Raw genomic sequence first — 25,150 nt, forward strand, 5'->3', positions numbered from 1 at the left:
AAGCCATAGATAACATATTATTACATCCCTAAATATTTGGGTATGTGTCTCTAAAAGAAAAGAATTGCTTGTTTGTTTTTTTTAACGCAATACTGTTACCACATTTAAAATTAACAGTAATTAGTATCTCCAAATGTCAAGTAGTGTTCAGATTGTCAGTTACCTCATGATTGCTTTGTTTTTTCTTTTAGAGTTTTTGTCTTGAATCTGGATCCAAATATTTATAAATTGTGTGATTTCATTAAATCTCTTTAATATATGGCTTCCTTTCTCATCTATTTTTTTTTAAAAGATTTTATTTATTTATTTGACAGAGATCACAAGTATGCAGAGAGGCAGGCAGAGAGAGAGGGGGAAGCAGGGACCCCGATGTGGGACCCAATACTAGGACCCTGAGATCATGACCTGAGTTGAAGGCGGAGGCCCAACCCACTGAGCCACCCAGGCTCCCATCATCTGTTTTTTTCTGACAGCTTTTTTTGTTAAGAAACCAAGTTTCCATAATCTAGAGTATTGCTTCCTTGTGCAGTCATTTAACATGTACCTCTGTCTTCTGTATTTTCTGAAAATTCAGGTTTGTTTGTTTAATTAGGGCAAAACTATGTTATAGGAGTAATAATGTGTAGTTCTTTCTCTTTTTGTGATATTAACATCCACTGATAGTAAGGCTGTCAGTTCTTATGTCAGTGTCTGTCCAATCATTTTTGTTGTCTGTGACTTATTATCTAGTAGATTCCTGAAGAAGGGCTTATGGAAATAATACTGCCTTTTGATAATAGCATGTTTATAAATTTATACCTGGAAACCATTTGGCTGGATATTAAAATTCTTGGTTCATATTTTCTTTCTTCAGTATCTAGAATATGTTTTGCCATTGTTCTGGGGAGTGAAGCATGCTGGAAAAAATCTAATTCCAGTCTGATTTTTTTTCTCCTTACAAGATTTTGCCTTTAGGCAAAAGACTTTAAGTTTTTCTTTAAAAATCAGGGATTCCTGGGTGGCACAGGTTAGGCGTCCAGCTGTTGGTTTTGTATCAGGTTTTGATCTTATGGGTTGTGAGATTGAGCCCCACATCAGACTCTGCACTCAGTGGGAAGTCTGCTTGAAAATTCTCTTCCTCTGCCCTTCCCCACACTCGCACAGGTACTCTCTTTCTGTAGAATACATAAATCTTTAATCAGTAGTGTTATTAGAATGTATTTTGTACTAAAAGAATGTATTTGGTATTGTTCTTGGTTATGTTTTGTGGGCACACTATAGCTTCAAATATATTTAATATTTCAGCAGAATTTTCTTGAATTACAATTTTTTTGGTGTTTGGTTTGTCTGATTGCTTTTTTTTTTCTCCCTTTAGGGACTCTTTATGGATGTTGGTTTCTTTTTTTTCCCTCTTTGTCACTTGATCTCAAATCCTTTTCATCTCTATTTACCTTTTTCAGGATTTCCTTTTTTTTTTTTTTTTAAAGATTTTATTTATTTGACAGACAGAGATCTCAAGTAGGCAGACAGGCAGGCAGAGGGAGAGAGGAGGAAGCAGTCTCCCTGCTGAGCAGAGAGCCCCATGTGGGGCTTGATCCCAGGACGCTGGGATCATGACCTGAGCCGAAGGCAGAGGCTTTAACCCACTGAGCCACCCAGGTGCCCCAGGATTTCCTATTTTTAAGGCATTAGCTCTTATGTTTGCTCAGTCTTGTATTCCTTCCAGTAAAGTCTTCGTTTGTGAAGTCTTTATTTCTGTTTCTTTGTTGAGTCATTTCACGTCATTTTTTTGTTTGTTTTTCTCCTTTTGATTTTTCTTGTTCTTTCTTATATCATTTAAAAATTTCTCCTAGCTTATTCAGAAATACGCTATACTTTCCATTTGTTTTATGGGGGTGCCTTTCTAGAGCTCTTTCATGATTTGTGGGGATATTATTCGCTTATTCTTTTTCCCCCTCTCCTGGTTACTTTTTGTGGGATTCAGCTGTCTTTTTTTAAATTACATTTTTAATTTTAATTCCAGTATAGTTAACATACAGTGTTAAATTATTTCCAGGTGTCCAGTGTAGTGATTCACCAGTTCTGTACATTAGTTAGGGCTCATGACGATGAGCATCTTTAATCCACATCATCTATTTCAGCTCTCCTCCAGCTCTGCTCCCCTCTAGGAACGAGATGTTTATTCTCTATAGTTAAGAGTCTCTTTCTTGGTTTATCTTTCTCCCTTTTTCCCCCTTTGTTCATTTGTTTTGTTTCTTAAATTCCACATATGAGTAAAATCATATGGTATTTGCCTTCCCTGACTCATTTTGCTTAGCATCATACTCTCTCACTCCATCCGTGTTGCAAATGGCAAGAGTCCATCCATTCTTTTTTTATGGCTGGATAATATTCATTGTATGTGCATACCATATTTCCTTTATCCATTCCTCTGTCAGTGGACACTTGGGCTGCTTCCATAGTTTGGCTGTTGTAAATAATGCTGTAGTAAACATAGGGTGTAACCCTTTGAATACAGTGTTTTGTATTTTTGGGTAAATATCCAGTAGTGCAGTTTCTGGATCTTAGCGTAGCTTAGGTAGCCTCTATTTTTAACTTTTCAAAGAACCTCCATACTGTTTTCCACAATGGCTGCACCAGTTTGCATTCCTACCAATAGTACGCAACAGTTCCCTTTTGTCTACATCCTTGCCAGCACCTGGTGTTTCTTGTGTTTTTGATTTTAGATATTCTGACAGTGTAAGGTGATATTTCATTGTAGTTTTGATTTGCATTTCCCTGGTGGTGAGTGATAGTCAGCATCTTTTTATGTGTCTGTTGACCGTCTGTAATGTCTTTGGAAGAATGTCTGTTCATGTCTTCTGCCCATTTTTTAATTGGATTATTTGGGTTTATTTATTTATTTATTTATTTAGGTGTTAAGAACTTTATTCTTTACTGTTGCTCATTTTTCGGTGAAATTAATCTTTTTTTTTTTTTTTTAAGATTTTGTATTGTAATCTCTACACCCAGTGTGGGGCTCCACCTCACAACCCTAAGATGGAGTGTTGTGTGCTCTTCTGACTCTTTATGAGCTTTAAATGGGCAGGCATGGGTCAGAATAGTTTTCAAGCTTCATAGCTCTAGAGCTGCTGCTTCTGTTACTGTTTGGTATGTAAATTATATCTCAATATAAAGCTGTTAAAAAAAAAAAGATCTCCCACTTTCTGAGCTCTGGCTGTCTTTTCCCTCACTTTTATCTCGATCTTCTCTTCCTTTGCTTCTGTGATCCCTGGCTTCCTCAATTTGGATCCCAGATCCAACCCTTTCTCCTTATTGTGGACCTTTGTCCTGGCAAGGAAGCATTGGCGTGTAAATTTTGAAAGTTCATAAAGGGTCCAGGCTGCTCCAGCCTCTTTCAGACCTTACTTCTGGTTCCTTATAATCGCCCTTCAGTGTACAAAAACTTTTCTGCTTTCAGCTGCTATCCTTAAATCGGTCCATTGTGCTTTCTAGGGAATATCTGTTCTTAGGACCAGCAGATCTCCCCCTTGCCCCATATATATAAGTCTTGTCTCTACCTGTTCGTGTTTTGGAAATCTTATGAAAATACTTGTTTCTTATTTTTGTCCTATATGTCTGTGGATTTTTAAGTTTGTTGTCCTAATTGCCCTGCTTGTTTTTATGTGGGAACTGGAGATTCAAAGACTATGCTGTTAATATCTTCCCCAGTATCATTTTAACTAACTGTCTAGTTTTAGCTTTATATATGGTATACATGGACGACAACTGGTAAATAGTGAAAGTGATCGAGGGTAGTTGATTTACCTTTTTTCCTGTTATACTTCTTTAGAACACTGAGCAGCGGTAGTGTTGCAGAAGTTCTTGTTTTGTCCCGTAGGGAGGACCTGCCTTGCTGCAAAGGCTGGCTGAGAATTCCCTTCTTACTAATGAGCTTCTATGGTTGAGAGCAATGCAGTTTCTCTTCTGCTGGTTTACTATTTAGGTAAAAAGTAGTAATATATCATTATAGGGGATACAGGATTTTAGGGACTAATGGAGGAACTTTAGTGGTTTCTTTTTTTTTAATTTTTGATTTTTTTCTTAAAGTCAGTTTTTACCAGAACAATGCTTTCTTAATGCTGAACAGTCACATGCATACATACACACACCCACACATGCATGCCCACAAACTTTTGGAAAATGATTTACTCATAAGTTGGAGATCTGGAAACCGTCACCGGTATTATAAATGTATTATGTCACTTCTTAGGACTAGTTATCAAGTGAGAAATTCAGTGTTGTATCAAATTTTTAAAAAAGTAAATTCGAGGCTTTTTCTGCCTGCGGTGTCTCAGATTCATTCTTAAGGAACTGAGAACTTAATCTTCCAAAATGTCAAAAAGACCATCTTATGCCCCACCTCCCACCCCAGCTCCTGCAACACAAATGCCCAGCACACCAGGGTTTGTGGGATACAATCCATACAGTCATCTCGCCTACAACAACTACAGGCTGGGAGGGAACCCGGGCACCAACAGCCGGGTCACGGCATCCTCTGGTATTACGATTCCAAAACCCCCAAAGCCACCAGATAAGCCGCTGATGCCCTACATGAGGTACAGCAGAAAGGTCTGGGACCAAGTAAAAGCTTCCAACCCTGACCTAAAGTTGTGGGAGATTGGCAAGATTATTGGTGGCATGTGGCGAGATCTCACTGATGAAGAAAAACAAGAATATTTAAACGAATACGAAGCAGAAAAGATAGAGTACAATGAATCTATGAAGGCCTATCATAATTCCCCCGCATACCTTGCTTACATAAATGCAAAAAGTCGTGCAGAAGCTGCTTTAGAGGAAGAAAGTCGACAGAGACAGTCTTGCATAGAGAAAGGAGAGCCGTACATGAGCATCCAGCCTGCTGAAGATCCAGACGATTATGATGATGGCTTTTCAATGAAGCATACAGCCACCGCCCGTTTCCAGAGAAACCACCGCCTCATCAGTGAAATCCTCAGTGAGAGTGTGGTGCCGGATGTTCGGTCAGTTGTCACAACAGCTAGAATGCAGGTCCTCAAACGACAGGTCCAGTCCTTAATGGTTCATCAGCGAAAACTAGAAGCTGAACTTCTTCAAATAGAGGAGCGACACCAGGAAAAGAAGAGGAAATTCCTGGAAAGCACAGATTCATTTAACAATGAACTGAAAAGGTTGTGCGGTTTAAAAGTAGAAGTGGATATGGAAAAAATTGCTGCTGAAATTGCACAGGCAGAGGAGCAGGCTCGAAAAAGGCAGGAGGAAAGAGAGAAAGAGGCAGCAGAGCAAGCCGAACGCAGTCAGAGCAGCATGGTTGCTGAGGAGGAGCAAGCTGCGAGTAAGACCGAAGAGAAGAAGGACGACGAGAGCATCCCGACGGAGACAGAGGAGACACACCTTGAAGAAGCAACGGAAAGCCAACAGAATGGTGAAGAAGGCACATCTACTCCTGAGGACAAGGAGAGCGGGCAAGAGGGGGTGGACAGTATGGCTGAGGAAGGGACCAGTGATAGTAACACTGGCTCGGAGAGCAACAGTGCCACGGTGGAGGAGCCGCCAACAGACCCCGCCCCGGAAGACGAGAAGAAAGAATAAATGTTGCCTTGTTTTATGTGTTCTAAATACTTTTTTAAATGAAAAAAAAAATGTTTTTTGTTTAAAAAAAAAAAAAGTAAATTCGAAGGGGCTAGGGGGATGGGGTAACTGGATGATGGACATTGGGAAGGGCATGTGATGTAATAATGAGCCCAGGGTATTGTACAAGACTGATGAATCACTGAACAATACCTCTGAATCTAGTAATACATTATATGTTAATTCATTGAATTTAATTTAAAAAATTTAAAAAGTGAATTTGAAAATTTCACAATGGAAAACCATCCAATTTATTTTAAAGTTTTTTTTTTTTATGACTTAAAAACAGCAGTAAGGCAGTGTTTCCTTTCTTCAAAATTTCTCTTATGTTGGGTTCTGCGATATCACAGAGGTTTTCTTCCCTCTCCAGCTACCATTTCTAAGTTTTGTTGAGGTCTTTTTGTATTCTTGTTCGTACTTCCAGTATTGGCATTCCTTACAGATCTAATGTCTGTCCTTGCGTCTTCTATGTATTCTTCCTGAGCATAGTGACTAATATCACAGACTTCGGAGTCAGACATATTAGGGTTTAAATCCTAGTTATATTACTTACTAGCTCTGTAACCTTGAGCAAGTCACTTTATGTTTCTTTGCCCATGTTTCCCTTTTAAAGAGTGATATCAGTGGGGGACCTGGGTGGCTCAGTCACTGAAGTATCTGGTTCTTGATTTCAGCTCAGGTCATGATCTCGGTGGTGGGATCAAGACCTCCCCGTCAGGCTCCACAGAATCCCCGTTTGGGATTCTATCTCTGTCCCTCCCCACTCTGCTCACATGCGCATGTGCACGCTGTGCGCACGCCCTCTCTCAAAATAAATAAATAAATAAATAAATAAATAAGATTAATAATAAGCTTTTTCCACTTTTAAGGCTTAAGTGAAATCATTTATTTAAATTAACACAATGCAGGGACGCCTGGGTGGCTCAGTTGGTTGGACGACTGCCTTCGGCTCAGGTCATGATCCTGGAGTCCCGGGATCGAGTCCCACATCGGGCTCCCAGCTCCATGGGGAGTCTGCTTCTCCCTCTGACCTTCTCCTCGCTCATGTTCTCTCTCACTGTCTCTCTCTCAAATAAATAAATAAAATCTTTAAAAAAATAAAAAATAAAAAATAAAAAAAATAAAAAAATTAACACAATGCATTTCTTATAGCGAGCAGACTAGACATAAAGAAGTATAGCTGCATATATAGATGGGTATAACTAATCCCTCCTATGGCTCCTGTGCATGTGCTGATAATGTCTAAATCTTTCTTCAGGTTAGCTCTGTCTCCAGAATCTAGACCTGTGTTTATCTTACTGGCCACAGACACCCCAACCCATTACTGGGCACCTAAAATTGAATTTATTCTTTTCTATTTTCTTATACCCACTCTGTCTCCAATATTCCCTATTCTTAAATGGTATATCTAGCCATAGACTAAGTCAGAAATCTACACATCACTCTTGACTTTTCTTCCTTATCATTTGCTGTTCAGTTAATTACGAAGTATTTTTGGATTCTATCTCCCATGATTTAAAATGGTCTTTTTCCTCTTTTTTGGTAAGATTTATTTATTTTAGAGAAAGCAAGTACAAGTGAGAGTGGGGGTAGGGGCAGAGGCAAAGACTCTTCAAGCAAGCTCCCCATGACCCCTGAGATCAAGACGTGAGCTGAAACAAAGAGACGCCTAACTGACTGAGCCACCCAGGTGCCCTTAAAATGGTCCATTTCTTTCTTACTACTATTTCAGAAGCTTGAACTCTGGAAGTCATGTGTAATATTTCTTTCCTTTATATTTCATTTCTCCTCCCCTTACCAGGCCCCCCCGATTTCATCTACCAATAGTTCTTGAATTCTTTTATGGCCTAGCCCCTACTTACTTTCCAGCTTCGTCTTATTGTACCTTCTCCTCATTTGCACGCTCTCCATACTTGCCATGTTTCCTGTCATCCCAGGGCTCTTGAACTTACAGTCTTCCTTGCCTAGCAACTCCTACTCATCTTTCAGATAGAAGTCCAGAGTACCACTTACAAGGAATTCTTCCTTGCCCCAAAATAGGTCAGATTGTTCTCTTACAAATGTTCTTTGCCTTGGAGTGCCGGGGTGGCTCCGTCTATTGAGCATCTGACTTTTTTTTTTTTTTTAAGATTTTATTTATTTATTTGACAGCGAGAGAGAGCGCGCACAAGTAGGCAGAGCAGCAGGCAGAGAGAGAGGGAGAATCAGGCTCTCTGTTGAGCAGGGAGCCCGATGTGGGGCTTGATCCCAGGACCCTGGGATCATGACCTGAGCTGAAGGCAGAGTCTTAACCAGCTGAGCCACCCAGGCGCCCCTGAGCATCTGACTCTTGACTCTTGATTTCAGCTCAGGTCATCATCTCAGGGTTGTGAGATCAAACCCCGTGTTGGCTCCATGTGGAGCCTGTTTGGGATTCTCTCTCCCTCCCTCTGCCTCCCCACTTCTCCCTCTCTAAAAAAAAAATAGGTAAATGCTCTTTGCTTAGACTGGTGCAACATTGCTTAAACTTGTTGGCTAAATTTGTTTGCATGCCTCATTATTTGATTAATTTCCATCTCCCCTGCCAAAGTATAAAGAGGATGAGCAGGGGGGCAGTCTCGTTTTTTGTTTGCCATTTTATCCTTAGTGCTCAGCATGTTGTAGATCACTAAATATTTATTGAATGGATAGATGGTCATTGCCACTGCCTTGGCGAGGCCACTGATACCTCTTTTGGATTTCTGCAACAGCCTGCTACCTGGGTCTCCCTAGCTTTTGCCTTGCCCTTTCCTAATACATTCTTTACATTATAATCAGTATTCCTTCAGTGATGCAAGTATGTTCAGGATACTCTTCTGCTTCCAATCATTCAGTTGTTTCGTGTTGTCCACAGGATAAAATCATATTCCTTTTCGAGCTCATCTCTTATCACTTTCCCCTTTCACACTGTGGTTCAGCAATACTTGTATATTTGTAGTTCCCAGACACAGTGTTTATGTATGAATTTTTTTCTGCCCAAAACTCCCTAGCCTCCTGCTCATCCTTCTGCCTACTAGTTCCTTATGATCTGTCCGGTCTCACCTTCAGTGCTGTCTTCCCCTTAAACAGAATTAAGTTAGGTTTCTTTTTTTTTAAAAAGATTTTATTATTATTTATTTATTTGACAGAGAGAGAGATCACAAGTAGGCAGAGAGGCAGGCAGAGAGAGAGGGGGAGGCAGGCCCCCTGCCAAGCAGAGAGCCGGATACGGAGCTCGATCCCAGGACCCTGAGATCATGACCTGAACCGAAGGCAGAGGCTTAACCCACTGAGCCACCCAGGTGCCCCTTAAGTTGGGATTCTCTCTCAAATATTCTAGTAGTGCCCTGCACCTGCTTATCGTACATATCATACTGTATTGAAAATGCCTGTCAACATGTCTGTCCTAGGGCTGTTTCTTTATGATTGTTCCAGAATCTGGTGCATAGCAAGTACCTGGTGAATTCACTCATGAATACATTAGGCTTAGTTACTAAGCTTTAGATATGGTTAGGGTTAAATCATTGTTATGAATCCTTTGAAACATTAAAAAAAATTTTTTTAGAAATTTTATTTATTTTAGAGAGAGCGAACAGAGGAAGAGGCAGAGTGAGAGGGAGGAAGAGTGTCAAGCAGAGTCTGCACCAAGCACAGAGCCTGACATGGGGTTCGATCCCAGGACCCTGAGATCACAACCTGAGCGGAAACCAAGAGTCAGCTGCTCAACCAGCTGCACCACCCAAGCACCCCTGAACTTTTAAATTTTAATAGCAGCTAGAATGCTAGGAAACTTGTTTGTAATAGAAAAATTATTTGCAGTACAAGTAGAAGATAATACATAAATTGTTTAAAAATAGGTTCAGTGCTATTAAATATTATGGAAATGTAAATTAAAACATTAGCAAATCTTTTTTGCCTATTAGATTCACAAAAATTATAACGATTCATAATATAGAGGGTAGGTAGGGTATGATAAACCAAAGACTCATAAATGTTAGAGTAAATGGGCACAACTTTTTTTTCCCTTAAGTTTATGTATGTATTTATTTAAGTAATCTCTACACTCAACGTGGGGTTCGAGAGCCCTGTGATTGAGAGTTGCATGCTCTTCCAGTGAGCCAGCCAGGCGCTCCCACCCCCAGAACCTCTTCTTACAACATGGTTTTGCAATAGCTATTAAAATGTTAAATGTCCATAATTTTTTATCTAGAAATTCACCTTCTAGATATGTGTCCTACTAAAATACACATATACCGGGGACGGGGAGGAGGTCCAGGGATATAAGTGTGATGTTGTTCATTGTAGTATTGTTTCTAAAGGTGAAAACTTGGATATGACCCAAATGGTCATAATAGGATATTGCTAAAATAAATGGTACTATATCATATGATGAAATCATATAGTTTTGAAAAAATGAAGTAGGGTTATATTTATAGATGTGGAAAATGGCTAAGATAATTTGTAAAGCAGGTTTCAAAACATGTTTTCTAAGTAAATACATAAAGTGTATGCTGTTACAAGTGGGTTATGTGTGTATGTGTGTGTATGTTTTTAAAGATTTATTTACTTACTTGAAAGAGAAAGAGCATGAACAGAGGAAGGGGCAGAGGGAGAGGGAGAAGCAGGTTCCCTGCTGAACAGGGAGCCCCACATGAGCCTCTATCCCAGGATCCTGGGATCATGGCCTGAGCCAAAGGCAGACGCTTGCTTAACCCACTGAGCCACCCAGGTGCCCCTGTTTGTGTGTTTTAAAAAAATATATCTGGAGAAATATTCCCCAAACTGTTAGTGAATTATTAGGAGGCTGATATTAAGGAAAGCTTTTACATTTTGTGTTAAATATTTTTTTAAGACATTATTTGACAGAGAGAGCACGCATGCACAAGCAGGGGCAGCAGCAGAGGGAGAGGGAGAAGCAGAGTACTTGCTAGCAGAGAGCCTCACACGGGGCTCCATTCCAAGACCCTGAGATCATGACCTGAGCCGAAGGCAGATGCTTAACCGACTGAGCCATGTGGGCGCCCATGCTAAATATTTTCTATAATGTTTGGTCTTTTTGGACGATAAGTATGCATTACTATAATTATCAGAAAATAAGAACATTGGGGCACCTGGCTGACTCAGTCAGTGGAGCATCTGATTCTTGATCTTGGGGTCATGAGTTTGAGCCCCATGTTGGGTGCAGAGATTACTTAAGAAAAAAGACTGAAAAACAAGAAGGAGCACAGGCTCTGTGGTGTTAGGGTACAATCAATTGCAAGTGTGAGCTGTACACTTAATTTTTCCCTTTTTTCAAATAGAATGCCCAGTGCTTACATGGGGACATTGCACAGTCACAAAGAGAAATTACACTGAAAGGCTTCAGAGAAGGTAGTTTTAAAGTTTTGGTGGCAACCAACGTGGCTGCCCGTGGTTTGGACATTCCTGAGGTTGACCTGGTGATTCAAAGTTCTCCTCCCCAGGTAAGAAATGAGATTTTATTCAGAGACTATAAGAACAGCTTGTAAATTGCCATTTTATTTATAAAGACGTTACCTGTTCTTGCTGTTAACCATTTTTTACAATGCCGTATTAAATTGGTCAGAATCTGATGTCTTAGCAGATTTTAACTTTTCTTTGGATTTGAAGCATGGAATCATGCAAAGGGATTATAAAAAGTTGTCATGTGAAGAGCCTTGGGATGCAGTGGATAAATATTTTAAATCCTGTTTTATCTAAATATTCAGCATAAAAGGGTGTTGAAAGAGCAGTAGGTTTGAAATAAAAATGTTATTATTGGTAGTAGCAGTTTTGTTATTGTTAGTGTTATTATTTCGTTGTTGGAATGACTGTACTGGCCAGATTTTTTTTTTTGCCAGATTTTAAAACACTATTGCTTCTTTTATTTTCAGGATGTTGAGTCCTATATTCATCGTTCTGGACGCACAGGTAGAGCTGGCCGGACAGGGATTTGCATATGTTTTTATCAACCCAGAGAAAGAGGTCAACTAAGATATGTGGAACAAAAAGCAGTAAGTAGAGTTAAATTATTTCAGGCTTATTATCTAAATGGTGCCTTAGAAAAGAGCTTTTTTTATATTTGTTCTCACAAATAGATGCTTATAACTTTTCTCAGTTTAAGCTGCATTTGGATGTGAAGCATGTGGAGAGCTAAATTTATATGAGCTGCAAGACTTTGTTTTGATACAGCTTTTATTGTGAAGACAGAAGAGCTGACTTTCTCATTTTTCCCTTGAATTTCTCCCTTGATTCTAAAATCAGAAGTGCATTGTGATTTCAGTATCTCAAAGTCCAGTATTGTAAAGGGGTGACTGCCATAGTCTTGGTGTATTTTTTAAGATGATATTGAGTTAAGGTAAAAATGGCTGGTTTCTGTAAGAAATTGTATACATTTTTGTGGCCTGTATTTTTTTTGTGTGTGTGGTATTTGACATTTTCCCCTATTTTCATGATGTGTGTTTTTAAATGCTATTTCATCTACTTTGTAAAATGAGATAGGGTAATAAAAAAAGTTGATAGACGTGATCAGCATCTTTTTTCCTTTTTTGGAATCAGCTTTATTTTGCTGTGAGATTTCATGACTGTAACTAAGGGCAATTAAATTTTTTTTTCTCTTCCTAGAATTTGTAATTGATGATTTATTAGAAAAAGCAGGTCTTTTGATCTACTGGGGCTTGAAATCTTTAAGTCCAAGAAATGGAAATTCAACAAACTATATGAATTTAGGAATTAATTGTAAAGACTTCCATTTTTCTTTAATGTAATTCTTTCATTTTCAGGGAATTACTTTTAAACGTGTAGGTGTACCTTCTACAATGGATTTAGTTAAATCTAAAAGCATGGATGCCATCAGGTATGCTTTCTGACCTTGCTGAATAAGTTTTTCTTTTGTATTAGGCTATTCATCTTTAAGCTCTCCTAGTTCAAATATCAGAAAACTTAATCACCAGTTTTACCAGCAGACTTTAAGTTATATTAAAGTACGAAAACGTTGCTCTTTTCTTTTCCCATTCATTCTCTTATATTTAGTTTTTTACCTTTGTTTTGACCAAGAAAATCTACTCTTTTTACACCATAGGTCTCTGGCTTCCGTTTCTTATGCTGCTGTTGATTTTTTCCGACCATCAGCTCAGAGATTAATAGAAGAGAAAGGGGCAGTGGATGCATTGGCTGCAGCATTAGCCCACATCTCCGGTGCATCAAGTTTTGAACCACGATCTTTGATCACCTCTGATAAGGTAGAAATCTATGAGAAAATCATGTATGGTTGAGAAAAGATTAAAATAAAACCATAGATAATCCATCTATCTGGAGAGAAGAACAAGAGACTTTCATTTTGCACAGTACTGTGTTAACTGAAACTTACACACAAGACCCTGTTCTTTATTTTATAAGTTGACACGGAACCATACAAATCAAAGCATAGATTCTGTGCATAGATAAACATAAATCAAAGCATCGATTCAGTGCCATGCAAAGTTAGGATTACCTGTATATGTGGAGGGGCTATGAGTGTGGGGTGGGGTGTGTGTGTAGTGTGACACCATCTGACCTAGCCCCTTGTCAGTTAGTATCAGTTGTTAAACCACACCAGACCCATTGGTTGCAAGTAGTTCAAAGATTTACTACTCATCAGGGTGTAAGTGAGGAGAGTCCCTGGATGGCAGGATCTCTCAGCAAGAAAGCTCTCTGATGTCTGGGTGGGGACGGAGATTGAGAGAAAGAGGGAGAGTTGGTGAAAGAGGAGAACAAAAAGGTCCGGGCAGGTAAACTTGCATGTGACAATTTGGTATAATATGAATGAGTACCTCAGGGGTGGCTGATGTTTTCCGTCTGGCAAGTGTTAATAGTTTAGTCAAATGTCATTTTGCTGGGAGTGACTTCATGTGTCCCAACTCTTCCCTCCCCCTCTTCATACACTGTGTATCTTCTTTTTTTTCTTTTTCTTTTTTTTTTTTTTTTGAGAGAAAGAGGGAGACAGAGACTCCCAAGCAGGCTCCATACCCAGAGCAGAGCCTGATGCAGGGCTCCATCCCATGACCCTAAGACCGAGGCCTGAGCCGAAACGAAGAGTCAGATCCCTTAACCTACTGAGCCACCTTGATGCCCTCCCCCCACAGTGTATCTTTATTTTTTAATTTATTTTATTTTTATTAAAGATTTCATTTATATGAGAGAGAGAGAGAGCATGAACTGGGAGAGGGAGAAACAGACTCCCTACTGAGCTGGGAGCTCAATGTGGGACTCAATCCCAGGACCCTGAGATCATGACCTCTGAGCTGCAGGCAGACACTTAACAGACTAAGCCACCTGGGTGCTTCTCACACTGTGTATCTTTAAAAAACACCTGGATCTTCAGGATTGTGAGATTGAGCCCTATGTTGGGCTGTGCATTCAGCATGGAGTCTGCCTGTCTTTCTCCATCTGCCCCCTGCCCCCCGTGCGCCGCCCCGATGCATGCACTTGTGCATGTACATGTGCTCGCTCGCTCTCTCTTTAAATAAAATCTACAAAAAAAAAAAAAAAATCAGGATCAATTCAAGTTCATATGCTACATTTGGTGTTATGTTTCTCTTAATCTGGAACTGTTTGCCATCACTTTTATTAATTAATTTTTTGAAGAATATAGATTAGTTGTCTAGATCAGAGTCTAGAGTTTCTTATCTGGGTTTTTCTGGTTTTCTTTTCTTCATACATCATTTAACTTTTGCCTTTATTCAGCCTCCCTTGTAAACTGGAGGTAAAGTCAAAGCTTGATTTTATATTCAGGTTAAACAGTTTTGGCCAAAGTATCCTATGGGTGATAACGTACTTCATGCTGTATAACATCAGGAGGTATATAATGTCAGATTGTTTTAGTACTAATAATGCTTAGTTTGATCACTTGTTTATAATGGAAAGTTATATTCCAATTGTAAAGGTATCTTTTACTCTGTGTAATTAGTAATTTGTGGGGTAATGCTTTAGCAGTGAGCAAGTACGCTTTCCCTAATTACTCACCTAATAATTTTCTTTCTTTTAAGATTTTATTTATTTATTTGACAGACAGAGATGACAAGTAGGCGGAGAGGCAGGCAGAGAGAGGGAGGGAAGCAGGCTCCCTGCTGAGCAGAGAGCCCAATGCGGGGCTCAATCCCAGGACCCTGGGATCATGACCTGAGTGGAAGGCAGAGGCTTTAACCCACTGAGCCACCAAGGCACCCCTACTTTTTTTTTTTTTTTTTTTTTAAGATTTTATTTATTTGAGCGAGAGTGAGCAAGAGAGAAAATACAAGCCATGGGGAGAGGCAGAGGGAGAAGCAGATGCCCTGCTCAGCAGGGAGCCTGATGCGGGGCTTTATCCCAGGACTCTGAAATCACGACCTGAGCCAAGGCCAGATGCTTAACCAACTGAGCCACCCAGTGCCCCTACCACCAAATACTTCGTAAGAAAATATTTACGCCATACCTTTTAGGAAAATACTAAGATAGCCTTTAGACCCAAGAAGTACCTAAGAGATCATTTGTTCCCAACCCTTATCTAATAGAAGAATCCCTCTTTGGCAGATGGTTCATTTAACTTCTGATTAAATATCTTAAAAATTCTATTAGTGGGTTCGAAATTTCTTTTATAGTCAAACCAAAATCCAAAGCCTTTACCACAAGATCCTACAGGGTCATCCCCTTGGTACTTCTCTGATCTCATCTCATCACTCTGCCTGTGCTTGTTTTGGCTATCCTAACCTACTTGTTACTTGAACATAAATCTACTTCCGCCCAAGACCTTTGCACTTGCACTGTTTCAGGTGTTCATTCTTTGTACCGCACGGCTTCCTCCTTCACTTTATTTAGGTCTCTTCAAATACCACCACGTTACAGAGGTCTTTCCTGATGACCCTAACTAGCTTACCTTTCCCTTTACTCTCTATTCCCTTGCCCTGCTTTATTTTCCTTTATGGTGCTTATTACTATTGGGCATTTTATTTTATTTTTATTTTTTAAAATATTTTACTTATTTATTTGACGGAGATTACAAGTAGGCAGAGAGGCAGGCAGAGAGAGAGGAGGAAGCAGGCTCCCTGCAGAGCAAAGAGCCCGACGCGGGACTCGATCCCAGGACCCTGAGATCATGACCTGAGCTGAAGGCAGCGGCTTAACCCACTGAGCCACCCAGGCGCCCTTAAGTAAAATCTTTAAGAAAAGTTACTTTTTTTTTTTTTTGGCAGCCACATTATACTGATGGCTCATGAGAAATGTACAGTGAAGTCATGAAGGGCTGTAGAGTTGGAACTTCATTGTCATCTTGCTGCTGCTTTTTTCCCAAAGATAATGTGACTTTTATTTCTTAAGGGATTTGTCACCATGACTCTGGAAAGCCCAGAAGAAATAGAGGATATCAGCTGTGCATGGAAAGAACTTAACAGAAAGCTGAGTAGTAATGCTGTGTCCCAAATTACCAGAATGTGCCTCCTAAAAGGAAATATGGTAGGTTTTTCTAGACAAGTCAAAAGCTTCTCAGTCAGCTACTGTAAATGTCTCTAAAGACATTTATTCTTTGTTTAAAGAGTCTATTCTTTCCTTTTTTTTTTTTTTTAAGTCTAATAGAATGAATAGTGCAGTTTTCTCTGTGTGATAGTTTGTTTCCTGTTGTAAATTTGACGGAGTTATATAAATTACCCCTTTGGGTAGAAAGCTGTAGATCATCCTGCTTAATTTGTGTAATAACCAAGTTATCTAAGTTTCTGCTCTTGGATACATATTGTGTGATTGTGTGTGGTGTTTTATTCTATGACTAAGTAACTTATGATTTCAATAGCTAAACAGCTCTATTACTCAGAGAATGCTCAATATTGACTTTTAAGTGGCCTGCTCTTGGTTATTAAAGAGGATAATTAAATAAATTAGTATTTTAATACATTTTGAAATAGCCAAGATCTCTAATCTTAGTGACTCTGTTTCTTTAATGGATTGAAAAAAGATATTATATTTATTCTTCTAAATTTACTACATAGGCTTATTCTAGGTTAGAGTTTGTTTATTAGAAAGAATCATTTCTCTCAAAGTTTACTATTACTAGAAGAACATTTTGTGGCAAGTATGAGACAAATATATGCATGAAGAAAAAAATGTGGAGGGGAGGGAAAAATAAAACAAGAAACTTAGGCCAAACTAATTGCCATAGTTGAGAAGTAAATTAACTTTCAATTTATTGGCAGCCAGGACCAAAAAAGAAACATCTTGTTTTATACCATTCTTATCTGATAAACACTGCAGCTCTTCAGAATAGAAACTTTCCGGGACTAAATTTTTCAAGGAATTTATACTTTAAACATTATAGTGTCAACAAGAACTTTTATAGAGAACACTCTAGATTCTTGGTAGTAGTAGTAGTAGATTCCTGTTAGATACTGTGTTTACTTTTCAGATTTAGAAAATACAGTAAGCAGCTACTCTGTCATGCATTATTATATGTTAGCTGTTTTAATCTTGTAAACATTCATGGGGCATGCCCTATCTTTTCTTTTTTAGCTTTTATAAAATTACCATCAAGTATTAGCGTATCGGTAAAAAATCAACTCATCTGCATTTGAATAAAAATGTTTTCATTTTGCTTTTAGGGTGTTTGCTTTGACGTTCCCACAACTGAATCAGAAAGGTTACAGGTATTTTTAAAATTTTATGTTAAATTGAGTAGGTTTCTCTAAAAAATAGGAATTTTTAAAAAGTGACAATATCCTTATGATGTCTTAATCAACTAACATTCCTTAATGTAATACGTCCAGTCTATATCATAATTTAAAACATTTATTACAAATAATTTCAGATATAAAAAACAGAATTGCGTGATGAATATTCATGTACCCATCACTCAGCTTCAACAGTGATCAGCTCATGGCCAGTTTGTTTCGTGTTTTCATGTCACTTCCATCCATTTTCCCACTCTCCTATATGTATTTTTTTTTCCCCCAAAGCTCAGCTTTGATTTTCTCTTCCATATTATACTAGGAGAAAAAGACAACAATATTTTACTTAATGCTTAAATAAACTTAAAAATTCCAGTATAGTTAACATGCAGTGTTTTGTTTTTTTTTTTTAAATATATTATTTATTTATTTGACAGAGAGAGATCACAGTAGACAGAGAGGCAGGCAGAGAGAGAGGAGGAAGCAGGCTCCCCGCTGAGCAGAGAGCCTGATGTGGGACTCGATCCCAGGACCCTGAGATCATGACCTGAGCCGAAGGCAGCGGCTTAACCCACTGAGCCACCCAGGCGCTCCAACATGCAGTGTTATATTAGTTTCAGGTATACAACACAGTGATTCAGTACTTGCATACAATACCCACTGTGCTTAAATAAGTTTTTTAATTTTTTATTTTACACAAAGTAAGATTAAGACAAAAACAAATACCATATGACTTCACTCATACGTGGAATTTCAGAAACAAAACAAATGAACAAAGGAAAAAAGAGCCAGAAAAAAACAGATCTTTAAATATAGAGACAAACTATTGGTTGCCAGAGAGGAGGTGGGTGGCAGGTTGGGTGAAATAGACGAAGGGGTTTAAGAGTTGTATGTGTTCTTTTGAAACAAATTGTAGGTATTTTATCATTTCAACCATGAATATTTCCATATACCTAACTATTAGGGACACTTTTTTTTTTTTTTTTTTTTAAGATTTATTTATTTATTAGAGAGAGTGTGCGAGCAGGGGGAGGGGCAGAGGAAGAGGGAGAGAGAGAAACCTCAAGCAGACTCCCCGTCGAGTGCGGAGCCCAGCTCGGGGCTTGATCTCACGTCCCTGAGACCATGACCTGAGCTGAAATCAAGAGTCGGTAGCTTAACCAACTGAGCCACCCAGGCACCCCTCAACAGGGTATTTTAATATTCACTTTCCTTGGCAACTCATGATCACAATGAATAATAGTTAATTTAGCAGGACATAATATAGTGATGCGCTTATGAGCTGCTGATTCACATAATCTTGAGTTGTTTACTCTGATACCAAAGTATTTCCAGTGGTTACATATTTTCAACAGGTTTTTAGTCCCCATCATTAGCTCTCACTTCTTGATTCTGTCACTATAACCACTGAAAGCTGTGCACTAATTAATGGCCTGTTTGTTTCATGCCAAGAAAGCAGTGCTCTCTTTTATTTTTTTAATTTTAATTTTTTTTTTTTTTAAGATTTTTATTTATTTCTTTGACAGACAGAGATCACAATAGGCAGAGAGGCAGGCAGACAGAGAGGAGGAAGTGGGGGAGCCCGATGCGGGGCTCGATTCCAGGACCCCGAGATCATGACCCAAGCCGTAGGCAGAGGCTTTAACCCACTGAGCCACCCAGATGCCCCTAATTTTAATTTTTAAAAATACTTATTTATTTGAGAGGGAGAGAGCATATGAGAGTGGGGGTGGATCAGAGGAAGAGGGAGAGAGAATTTCAAACAGAACCCCCCTGAGGGTGGAGCCTGATGCAGGGCTTAATCTCATAATCCTGAATTGATGACCTGAGCCAAAATCAAAAGTTGGATGTTCAACCAACTGAGCCACCCAGGCGCCCCAGTGTGCTCTCTCTTAAAATGTATAAATTCAGTATGAAATTATGAGCCTCAAACTGAGCCTGAGGGGTGCCTGGGTGGCTCAGTGAGTTAAGACCTCTGCCTTCGGCTCAGGTCATGATCCCAGGGTCCTGGGATCGAGCCCCACATCGGGCTCTCTGCTCAGTGGGGAGCCTGCTTCCCTCTCTCTCTCTGCCTGCCTCTCTGCCTACTTGTTCTCTCTCTCTCTCTGTCAAATAAATAAATAAAATCTTTAAAAAACAAAAAAAAAACAAAAAAAACTGAGCCTGAGAGTTTCTCCTAAGACTAAAATTTAGGAACTTTAATGAATGAACTTCGAATATGTTTTTGTTTTTGTTTTCTGGTTTTCAGTTTTGTTTCAGATACTTTGAACTTAAATGGATAGGTAGCCTTTAGCTAATAGATGATGGATATTAAAAAAGAATCTTCTGTACTCATACGCTTGCTTATGGTTTCCATTTTGCATTTATATTAATCCTCTAAATTCCCCCAACAGGCAGAGTGGCATGATTCAGACTGGATACTTTCATTGCCAGCCAAGTTACCTGAAATTGAAGAATATTATGATGGAAACACATCCTCTAACTCCAGGCAGAGGAGTGGCTGGTCAAGTGGCCGGTCAGGCCGTTCTGGCCGGTCAGGTGGTCGATCTGGTGGCCGGTCAGGTAGACAGAGCCGACAGGGAAGTCGGTCAGGAAGTCGACAAGATGGTAGACGACGAAGTGGGAATAGAAATCGATCAAGAAGCGGGGGCCACAAACGGAGTTTTGACTGAGTATTTGATAGTTAATCTACCAGTGTGAGCTTGCCTATTTCTGCCTAATCATGTACATTATTCACCAAAATTAGGTCATCATAGTTGAGGTATGTGTCTGCTCTTTGCAAAGAAGTTGGTCATATTTTTTTAAAAAGTATTTCACAAGAATGGTTGTAAACAAATCTACTTATCCAGTTATACCTTTGAATAAAAAAAACTCCTTTTATTGTCTCTTTTCACTATGCGTTAAAAATTCTGTCAGTGTAATCTTCTACAGGTTCTTCTAAGACATAACAGTTAAATTAGTCTTAAAGATTACTCGCATTTTGCAAAACGTAGTGTATTTGTATTCAGATCATTCCTTCCATAGGATGTGTAGTAGAAAATAAGAAATCTCTTCTACATTAAAGGGCTGTAGAAACTGGTGACTTGATTGGTTAGGTGTAGTGTTTAAATTCTATATATAGTTCACTAAAAGTGTGTGCAAGCACTGTACACTCAATAATTTATTCACCGATAATGACTGAAGTCTACTGTGTGCCTATCACTATGTTAATTTTAAGGGATATAGTGGTGCTCAAGGCACATCACTATCATTAAGGAACTTACAGTTTAAAGACAAGCAATTATGAGTGAGATTAACATCTAAAGGGTAAAGTAGGTAGGTATGGAATGCTAAGGACCTATTTGGAGAGTACCAGACCAGTCTTGGAGATAGAAGGGCTTAGAAGTTTAAAAAAAAAAAAGGTCTTAGAAGTGGTGATACCCAAAAGAAGTTGTTAAAAGTATCTGTTGATCTAAGCAAGTATGTGTATGGTGGGAAGAAGAGTTTAGAAGAGAGGTTTGCAAGCAGGGAGAACAGCATATGCAGATACCCAGAGCCAAAGAATACCACAGGAAGTCTGAGGACCTACAGTTAGTTCAGTGTGGTTTGCATATGGCAGACAGAGGATGGGAATAAGAGAGAATGATTAGTATTTAACAGGGACCAGATCTTAAAGGCCTTGTGTGCATTGTTAAGTTTAAACATTCTCTTGAAAAAAGATTTGAAGTAAGGAGTAACGTGATGAGCTCTGTGTTTTAGAAAAGATGACGCTGCACTGAGGAGACTGGATTGGAGAAGGGCCAGACTGGCGGTCAGGAGGCCTCTTAAGATGCTGTTGGAGTAATCCAAGGTAGAGGTGACGGTCTGCACTAATGTCAGGGAACATATTTTGACTGCTAAGAACTGAGGCATTTGAGAGCTTATTACTTGTCCAGAATCAGAGCTGGATAATATGTAGTGGAGTGAGGATTTAAACCCTGATAAGTCTTGCTTCTGAACCAGCATTCTTAACCACTGTGCTAAATAGCAGTGGTGACATTGAGAAACATGGATAGATTTCCAAAGTTTTGTTTTGTTTTAACGATTTTATGTATTTATTTGATAGAGACACAGCAAGAGAGGGAACACAAGCAGGGGAAGTAGGAGAGGGAGAAGCAGGCTTCCCGCTGAGCAGGGAGCCCGATGCGGGGCTCAATCCCAAGATTCTGCGATCCTGACCTGAGCCGAAGGCAGATGCCCAATGACTGAGCCACCCAGGCGCCCCAAGATTTCCAAAAATTTTGGTTTCTTTCTTTTTTTTTTTTTTTAAGTTTTGTTATTTTTGTTTTTTGTTTTTTGTTTTGTTTTTGTTTGTTTCTTTCTTTCTTTCTCTCTCTCTTTTTTTTTTTAGTAATTCCTACACCTAATGTAGGGCTTGAACTCAGTGACCCCAAGATCAAGAGTCACATGTTCCTCCAAACAAGCCAGCCAGGCCCCTCCAAAGTTGTAGGAAATAAAATTGTTAGGACTTAGTGCTTGATTGAACTGGAAGATGAGAGAGGTGCAAAAGAATGAAAGAGATTTTTGTCACTGAGATAAGGTAGTAGTAGAATTAGAACACAGCAAGGGGAGGGGGAGGTATGGTTAGTTCAATATCAGATATATTTTAATATTGAAGAGCCCATGAGATAATAAAAGAAGATTTAAGAGGAGATTAAGAGTAGACAGTTGGATTTATAGATTTGAAGGAGGAGAGACATCTGTTCTCAAGGTGTAAAGATTTGGACATAGTTTTTAAAAAGGTTAATTGTAAGAAAATTTTTAAAAATTAAAAAGATTAATTGTAGTTAAGGCAGTGGAAGAGACTATCTAGTGACCATATAGGAAGAAAAGAGGACTAGGGAGGAACTCAGAGGCAGAAAAATGTATTTACTGCATAGCAGAGGAAGGGAATCCCATTACCATCAAGAAGAGGTGAGAAGGCAGCAGAAAGCCTAGGAGTATGAGGCTTTTCAAGGAACCAGAAGGTGAACCTGAGATGGCCACTGGATTTGGCAAAAAGACATGTTACATGGGGAGCAACCATATTAATAAAGTATGGAGAGTAGAAACCATTTATCAGTGGGCTCGGCAAGAAATGAGAGAAAGCACTAGCAAGAGCAAACATGTCTTCCAGAAATTTGGCTGTGAAGTAAGGAAGAATAAGCTAAAGCTGGATGTAAAAGAAAGGACATGAGATGACAGTTTTTTGTATGTGTGTGTTGGGGGAGGATGAGGGAAATCAGAGGATGAACTGCTAATATGGGAAGGAGTTAGAAAGGAGGGATGACGGGAAAGAATATATGATGGAGCAAGATCCCTCTGAAGACTTGGAAGGATGAGCTTTAAGCACACACTGGGGATTTTGATCTTAGGTGGTAGAAGCACATCTCTTAACATTTTGCCAGGAAGAAATGTTTATCATGTAGGTGAATTTGCAGGTGTTAAGGTAAAAAGTTGACAGATTCCTGCCTGATGTCTTTTTTTTTTTCCTGTGGTATTCTTTCATGGTCATCTGCTGAGGGTGAAGAGGAAAGTAGCAGGCTCAGAGATCTGAGGAGATGGGAGAAATGCTGAGGCATCAGCTGTAGAACAAGATGGAGAGCTTACTAGGCAAACTGGTGTTAACAGGCAGCTTTGAGGGGCTGGGTGATGTTAGAGATTGACTGTATAGTGGCAGCAATTAGAGCACTTGAGGGATTTCCTGTGGAGATACTCAATATTCTGTGGTAGGGGTGGAGATGGGAGATGTGATCTAGGATTGGGGTTTGCTCTGGGACATGAAAGGATGACAAGGTGGATATATTAAGGACTTTGGCAAAAGTTACTGGAGTAATGGGCTATGGAGTCTAGACTGCCTCGGAACTGAAGCGGAGGTGGAGTTGAAGACAGGGAGAATGTGGAAGGGACAGGGGACTGAAGGTCACTGAGAGCTGCCTGAATTTGAAATTTCAAGAGTGGAGCACTTCGGGACAAGACAAGTGTGGGGTTTGGTAGTAGGCCGATGGGGGTGTAGGTCATTTCAGTTGAGATGGTCAAAGAACAGAGAAGCTGGCGTGGGTGGTTTTATGGACAGTGAAGTCTCCAGACCAAGGAGGGAGGGGAAGACTAAGCCAGGTGCCAAACTATCAATGAATGGTGGAGGTTAGGTTACCAGAATGAGGACCCTTACTCATAGGGTGATATTGCCACATGTCTTCAAAGGGACAAGGGCGATTACATGATATTGAAGGAGTATTAGTTTGGAAATGGTTTGGAGGAGAAGAAGACAGTAATACCAGGGTACACGGGATATAGGGAATAAGCAACATATGCATGGGAAAGTTGCAGGAGGAATATTTTTTCAAGAAGGGCCAGATCACAGTTAAGCCGGGGAGTTGGGAGGACTCAGTTCTAGATAAGATTAAGAAAGAGAAATTTTGATTATGGGCAATGGGGTTCCAGATAACTAAGGGAGAAATTTTGATTATGGGCAATGGGGTTCCAGATAACTTTCTTTGGGGGAAGAAAGTCTCACCTCTGCATTTGAGTAGAAGTGAGCTCTGGATTTATATGAAAGGTGAAAGGGGCTCCATTGCTACAAGGGTGCATGAGTAATGGTAATTTAATCTGGGTAAGTCGTATACCTACAGTGTCCCAGGCACTGTGTTTGGGTACAAAGGTAAGGTGTGTCTGGTCTCTGGCCTCAGGAGCTTAGAATCTAGTGAAATCGATGGACACATAAACTTTGGTCCACGGCAGTGACTAAGTGCAATAATTTGAGAGCTCTACACAAGGGCACCCAGCCCAGTCCAGGAATGGGGGTGGGAGCTTAGAGAAAGCTTTTTGGGTGTATGATTGAACATGAATTTAGTCAGGTAAAAGAAGTGGGAAGTGGGAATGGACATCCAGGAAAGGCACAGAATAGCTAATAAAACAAGGTCTAAGTATGGGGAACCATAAGTAGCTCTCATTACTGGGACGCTGGCTCGGAGGAAAGCAGTGATGAGAACAAGACAAGAGTCCTATCTTGGAAGGCCTTGTAGGCCTTGTTTAGGACAGACATTGAAGAGTTTCAGGGAAGTGAGTGAAAAAGAAAAGCATGTAGGTAACTGCTAGCAGAGTGGAGGTAGATTTTAGGGGTCCACTTGCTAAAGGCTGGTTTTCCTATGAGCAAGGGAAGTGGGGCAGGCCCTGACAAGATTAAGTAATAGTCCATACCTTCCAGAAGAAGGTGGGGGAGAATTCTCAGCTTTGGGCTGCATTCAGTCCTTTATTTTGCTCCTTTCTCATAGAGCCCAGCATCTTCATGCTTCCTTTTGGCAATTCAGAGCCTCCTGTTTGGCATTCTGTGCCCTAGTATAGTCACTTAACAGCTATTAGAATTCAATTAAACCAGTTACCCTGATCTTCAGTTTTTAAATCTGTAAGTATCTGTTTTATTCCCTTCAGCATTAGAAATTTAAATGAGTTCACATTTAGCTGTGAATGTCTGAGAGCTTCTTCTCTCATTGTTTTTGTTTCATATGTTTTGTGGGTAGTGCTTAAGTATTTTTAACCATATTTTTTTCATATTAGTAATGTGCATCCACTGTTGAAAATTTGAAAAATAGAGAAGCAAATGGAAGAAAATAAAACCATCCATAATCACATCACTCAGATAATTACTGCTATCATATTATTGTGTAGATTTTTGAATCACTCTATGTGTGCGTGTTATGTATGCATACTTTTTGAAATAGAAATTCTCCCCCAATTTTATGAAAATACTACATTTTCTACATCAGAGGAAACTGATGTCTGGCAGAATCAATATCCAAACAGAACTTCACATTTCCAATCAGATGTATATACGAGACTCATTTTTTTCCCACTTGTTACTGAAT

General features: G+C 39.5%; 2 protein-coding genes across 4 annotated transcripts in view; both read left to right on the top strand.

The window, feature by feature from the left end:
* The window catches only part of DDX50 (DExD-box helicase 50), a 37,440-nt gene extending 17,259 nt beyond the window's left edge, over positions 1–20,181 (top strand). For all 3 annotated transcript variants that reach the window (XM_032313691.1, XM_032313693.1, XM_032313692.1), the window contains 7 exons: positions 10,926–11,087; positions 11,517–11,636; positions 12,405–12,478; positions 12,704–12,863; positions 15,955–16,089; positions 17,223–17,267; positions 19,682–20,181. In XM_032313691.1, the coding sequence (XP_032169582.1) occupies positions 10,926–11,087; positions 11,517–11,636; positions 12,405–12,478; positions 12,704–12,863; positions 15,955–16,089; positions 17,223–17,267; positions 19,682–19,960 (975 nt within the window). In that variant the 3' untranslated portion in view covers positions 19,961–20,181. The remainder of the gene's footprint in view (positions 1–10,925; positions 11,088–11,516; positions 11,637–12,404; positions 12,479–12,703; positions 12,864–15,954; positions 16,090–17,222; positions 17,268–19,681) is intronic.
* LOC116573537 (SWI/SNF-related matrix-associated actin-dependent regulator of chromatin subfamily E member 1-like) lies at positions 4,276–5,634 on the top strand. The gene has a single exon (XM_032313694.1). The coding sequence runs from the start codon at positions 4,354–4,356 to the stop codon at positions 5,587–5,589; it is 1,236 nt and encodes a 411-aa protein (XP_032169585.1). The 5' UTR covers positions 4,276–4,353; the 3' UTR covers positions 5,590–5,634.
* Positions 20,182–25,150: the final 4,969 nt, after the last annotated feature.

Source organism: Mustela erminea, chromosome 14 (assembly GCF_009829155.1).
Source record: "Mustela erminea isolate mMusErm1 chromosome 14, mMusErm1.Pri, whole genome shotgun sequence".
In the NCBI taxonomy this organism is placed as follows: Eukaryota; Metazoa; Chordata; class Mammalia; order Carnivora; family Mustelidae; genus Mustela; species Mustela erminea.

Bases quoted from the DNA above. Each gene is read 5' to 3' on its own strand.
- LOC116573537 (XM_032313694.1), top strand. From the start codon at position 4,354: ATGTCAAAAAGACCATCTTATGCCCCACCTCCCACCCCAGCTCCTGCA.